Source organism: Contarinia nasturtii, unplaced genomic scaffold, assembly GCF_009176525.2.
Source record: "Contarinia nasturtii isolate CC-2019 unplaced genomic scaffold, AAFC_CNas_1.1 Cnas_scaffold_1037, whole genome shotgun sequence".
In the NCBI taxonomy this organism is placed as follows: domain Eukaryota; kingdom Metazoa; phylum Arthropoda; class Insecta; order Diptera; family Cecidomyiidae; genus Contarinia; species Contarinia nasturtii.
The window spans coordinates 8901985-8907512 of record NW_022198383.1 but is presented as its reverse complement, the minus strand read 5'-3'; the positions used below and the strand labels follow the sequence as shown (position 1 = coordinate 8907512).

The 5528-nt window shown below is 36.5% G+C and overlaps 1 protein-coding gene across 1 annotated transcript in view; it reads right to left on the bottom strand.

Moving 5' to 3' along the window:
- Window positions 1–1881, bottom strand: part of LOC116343751 (DExH-box ATP-dependent RNA helicase DExH2-like) — an 18530-nt gene extending 16649 nt beyond the window's left edge. The window contains exons 1-3 of the mRNA XM_031771967.1: window positions 1756–1881; window positions 1049–1529; window positions 3–919 (exon numbers count right to left, since the gene is read on the bottom strand). Coding sequence (XP_031627827.1) covers window positions 3–919; window positions 1049–1277 — 1146 coding nt within the window. The 5' untranslated portion in view covers window positions 1278–1529; window positions 1756–1881. The remainder of the gene's footprint in view (window positions 1–2; window positions 920–1048; window positions 1530–1755) is intronic.
- Between the last annotated feature and the right edge of the window lie 3647 nt (window positions 1882–5528).

Below are 5528 nucleotides of genomic sequence, written 5' to 3'. Positions count from 1 at the left end.
GCTATAGGCACTCGTACAATTTCTGCTGGCTTATATTTGTGCATCATTTTGTATTGTTCCAATGAATACAAACGATAACAGAAGCCGTTTTGAACGCGACCAGCTCTGCCACTGCGCTGTTTTGCACATGCCTGTGAAATAGACTTTAATTCGAGAATGGTCGATTTGGTTTCCGCGTCATAAAACAGCGGTTTTGCTTTTCCGGCATCAATAACGTAGACGACATCATCTATTGTAAGTGCTGTTTCTGCAATATTTGTAGATAATATTATTTTTCGAACGCCATTTTCCATGCGATCAAAGACATGAGCATGACCCTCATTGTTTTCATCATTTAGTTCGCTATGCAGCGCAAAAATCTTATAACCCCAATCCTGTAATCCATGTACGCTTACTAACTTTTCATGTTGTTCGCATATATCGTCGTAGCTGGGCAAAAATACAAGAATAGCGCCATTTTTTGACGTATTTTCATGGATATGATCAATGACATGAAAAAGTAAGTTGTGATCAATAATATTTTGTGTGCCTTGTGTTGATCGATACGCTCTTCCAATTTCCACGTAATTTTTCCATGTTGTGGTGGATGTCACACGTTCATAACACATTAAGAGCTCACAACCCTCACAACATTCCTCTTGTTTATTCTCTTTCGCATAATCAATTGCGCTTTTACCAAATGGATCTTTAAAGGTCGCACTTTCACCAAAAGCCAAAAGCTTTAACATCATATTCAGTGAACCATTTTCCGCAGCAATTCCCAACACGGTGCGTTGCTTTGTACGATGAACATAATTGGCCGGCATGTAGTCGCCTTCAATGAGAGAAAAAACGTTTTCAAATGATTCACAATCTTTTCGCAAAATATAAGAATCCAGGCGACTGTCGCACATTAAGCGATATGATCGCGGCATGTCTTCTATAGAATGAAATAATAAACAATAAATTAATATTTTACGTAAAGATGCGTTTTTCCAAGCAACGATTTAATCTTTGTGCTTTATAAGGCAACCGATATGTAATATCTAGTATGTCATTTAATAGTTACCATCTTTTATACGCCGAATTTGCGATACTTGATTCTCTTCCAAATATGTGGCCATTTTGCTCGTTTTGTATTCTGTTTTGATTAATACTTCTTCGAGATGCATAGTTTGAACATCAAAAGTACGTCCAGGCACATCGATAATCGGACAACCATTGAAATATCTACTGAATTTTTCGCTGTTTAGCGTTGCTGACATTAGAATTATCTTCAAATTGGGATTGCTTGGCATTGCTTGGAGTCGACTCCAAAAAATGTGGCTTGAAAATTTTGTGTTACCGCATAATTTGCGAGACGTTTCAAATATAACAGCGAAGGTCCAACGAATGTTTTTTCGTTTTGTATAGCTTCGATCAGAGTTTTATCTTCCTGTTTAATCAATTTAATACCACCTCGATCCCAACTGTGCTCAACTCTTTTGTGCTTGTAAATGTTTCCCGAAATATTCTGCTGGCATATATCGCACCAAACCATTTTGCGTTTCCTGTTTAAATTATAAAATAATTGTTGATATAAAAAATGTTAAACTGAGAGTGAAGAGCGATTGAGGTTAGAATATCACGAAAATGTGCATATGATTCTAAACGTTCTAAACTCATTTATTGGTTTTTTTCTCTCTGCTTTACATTTCTTGTTACTGTAAAATCACTTTTCAACAATTTATGAAATCGTATTCAATCTAAACACAATAAAATCACAAAATAACTTACAGTTTGCACACAAAAATTTAATTTTTTTCAACTAATAGGAACTATCGCAAAATTGCGTTATGAAAATAATGTGTTTACGGTTTTGACAGATTATTAATGTCAACGTATACGTATACGTAAACACTTTCTCCACATTGTGGAGAAAAAGACAGATATGTGGCATACCAAGAGATGGTGTTGTATGTTATGAATCTTTTTTCATTGTTTGACATCAGGGGGGGTTGATATATTCTAAGTAGTCTTCTGGATTCCTTTCTTAGCCTCTTTAGGTCCGTATTCCACCAAATGTTATTCTTTATCTTAATTTCACGTTCAGGACATGAAATATGGTACGAGGTCTTCAAAAGGTCTGTCAGACTTTCAGTTGCTTGGTCTAAACGCTCCCTTGTAGAGATGTCGAGACACATTCTTCTGAGTGCTGTGGATCCTTTTCTCACTTCGTTTCGAAGTAACTCCCAGTTTGTATTTCTAGGGTTTCTAAATTTATTCTGTGCTCGGCGCTCACATAATAAGTGGAAGCGAATCTCTCTGTGGTCTGAGCATAGGTGATGACGAGGGTTCCTAGGTGTCGGATGACCCCCCCCTAAAATATTTTTAGGAACCCTCAACAATTTTGGAAATGAGGACCTTTTTTTTTTTTTTTTGCTCTTCACTTTTTTTGGTCGAGAAATTCTTTTGATTTGCTAGGGATTTTCTCCAAAAAAGTGAAGAGCAAAAAAAAAAAACGATTTTATCGTCATTTGCTAGAGAATTTGGAGTTGAAAAATTCTTTCGATTTGCTAGGGATTTTCACCAAAAAAGTGACTTCCAAAAAAAAAAAAAACGATTTTTGTCTCATTTCGTACAAATTGTTGACATCGTCAGGGACCCCCATGGATTTTTCCAGGAACCCCTTACAGAATTTTGCCATCATCCCCCCCTAAAAAATTTTACGTCATCATCTATGATGTGAATACATAGCGAAAATGGTAAGCATGGATTTTTCGTGTATTATGAATTTTGAAGACTCTTTACTATTTCCAGTCGCGTTAACATTCGCCATTTTTTCACGATTCAAATGAAAAATTCAATATTGTATGCGCCGCGTGATCTCAAAATAATAAAAGTCGTGTTATGCAAACGCTGCCTTCTTCTCTCGCTCTTTCTCCTTCAATTCATCATCAGCTCAAAAATGTGGCACACGAGCTGCCTTGAGGAGGCAACGACGTTTATATTTCGTCTATTTTATATGCACACAATTTGCTTGCATCAAGGATGAGCTTGAAAAGTGTGTACGCGCAACACAGAGATGCTCGGGCTAAAAAAGAGTGCTCGAACAATAAAAACCGAATTAAATTTTCACAAAGTATTGTCGTACGGTTGCTTTGACGTTGTCGCATCGTGTATGTAATGTGTATGCAATGGAAAATATTGCGAAAAAAAGCGCATGCTACTCAAAACCATGATCAAAGTGACAAAGACAGAAAGAAAGCACACACAGAGAGAGAGCAAGAAACCCGAAATGGCAGGCCTCGACAAAGCACACAAAGAAAAACAAAAGGCCAATTTAATAGAATCAAAGTGAGCTAATATAAATGCTTTTGTGAACTTTTTTCACTCTTTCTCTCTCTGTCACTTGCCACCCGTCGGTTATTTCTACCTTTTTCGTTTTCTCCTTTCCGTATTCACATATATTTGCTGAACGTTTTGTACTTCCAAGCCACGGCACATAATATCTCAGCCTTTGTAATTTTTACGTGTTTCACTTGTAATCTTGAAATTTCTTTTAAATCACATGGCATTTCTTTCTATTCTCTTGTTTTTATCATTCTATTTTTCGCTGTTTTTATTGTTTCCATTTGAATTGAATCGTTTGTTAGTTGTCCTTAATATATCCGTACCAAGTCTCAAGCGTACATCGTTGAAATTGCATTTAGACTTTTTCTTGCAAAGTACTCCATTCGTAAATCCGCAAACAGACGGAAGAAAGAAAGGGAGAGAGAGAGAGAGAGAGAGAGAGAGAGAGAGAGAGAGAGAGAGAGAAAGAGATGATGAAAATAAAACAAAAAAAGAGAATGAGCAAAAAACAACAACAACCAAAGCAAGTAAACGAAAGCGAAAATTGAAATTTATTTTTATGTCATTTAAACGACACTTCCCATGTGTGTAGAGTGTAAACGCATGTTGTCACAAGTTCAAAAGGTGAGTACTATTTGATATTACGTTCAATGCTGTGTTGATGTCTCTGATATTGGTGTACACGTATGTGTCTTTGTCTCACTCTCTCTCTCTCTCTCTCGCTTTGTCACGGTATATATATATCAAATATATGTTGAGCTCGAGTTGTGAGCGGCAATTGTATATTTATTGTTTGATGTGCGTGTTTTATTTTGTTTCAATGTCGCAGAATATCATTTTGATTGGTGCACTGCACTTGTAGCGATTAAATAGCTTGTTTATTTTATTGTATCATTCATGCATAAGAAGAGAAGAAAAAAAAGTGGCAATAGATAGAGCGAACATCGTTGTACTGCAATATCACAAATACAAATTGTTTACACTGCCGGTTGGATGGAAAATGTTGCCGTTTCATTTAAATTCGTACAAGCACTTTAGTTATGTTGCTACTGCTGTGCTGTGTGTCACCTCTGTCGCTCACTCTATTCATCTATCTCCCTTTATCGGTGTCGCATTCATCAGACCTCCACTCCAAATAAAATAACTTTTTTTCATTCTCATTTCACCGACATGACACACTCCCACTCCCTCTTTCTCTCTCTCTGTTTCGAATATTCTCGAATCAGTCGCAAAAGCGGCTTTCAGTCAAAAGATGTCAGAAAATGTTGGCACAAACTGCTATATATGTTTATGACACTTTTTCTTTGATGAGCTTGAACTCGACGCCAATCCCATGCATACAAAGAGAGAATCCAGAGTGAAGTGAGTGCCTTGCTCAATAGGCAATTTACATGCATTGAAGTCTGCAGAAGACCGAATAATAAGCATGACAACGAATCACTCAATGTATAAATACACACAGACACACGCGAAAATGCTATCATCCACATTCAATGGCTCTGCGACAAACACAAACCATTTCAACCAAGAGAGAGCAAATCATTTGTGACTGAATTGCAAACGGGAATTGCGTTGCCTGCATGCGTATAAGTGAATTTGATTGGATTTATGTCACACACACAGCAGCAGCATCAGCACCAACATACACATAGAGTTAATCAAGAATGAGTTGATATTAACGTTTCATTTATTCATTTTTCTATCGCCACTGTCACCCTGCGTTGTTGCCATTACCGCCCTTTTCCATGTTGTTCATGGATTGGTTTTAGTGCCACTCACTGTTCAGTGCAATTGTTGTACTTTATAATCATGGTAAGCTGACATCAATGGTTCTGACGGTGGTCACATATCGATCCACTGATATGTGTAACGCGTTTGTGCGTGTGTGTATCTGTGTGATATCCCGTTATAAAATCCCAACTCATTTTATTTAAAACTTATAAAAAAGACATTGACCAAATTGTTTGTGATGTTTTTTTATTGCAATCCATATCCTTTTTTTGGGATTAGATAAAAAGTCATCGTTCAATTTTTTCATGTCAGAAACAATCTTTTTATGAGATTTTAAAAATAATCTGGATTTATGGTGCATAATGAATTTTATGTACTGAATTTTACAGTGCCACAAATTTAAATGTATTCGAAACTCATTTTTTTCTCTGTATCTCGTCACTGTCCGTTGTCGATGTTTTGCGGGTGATTGTAAAAACAAAACT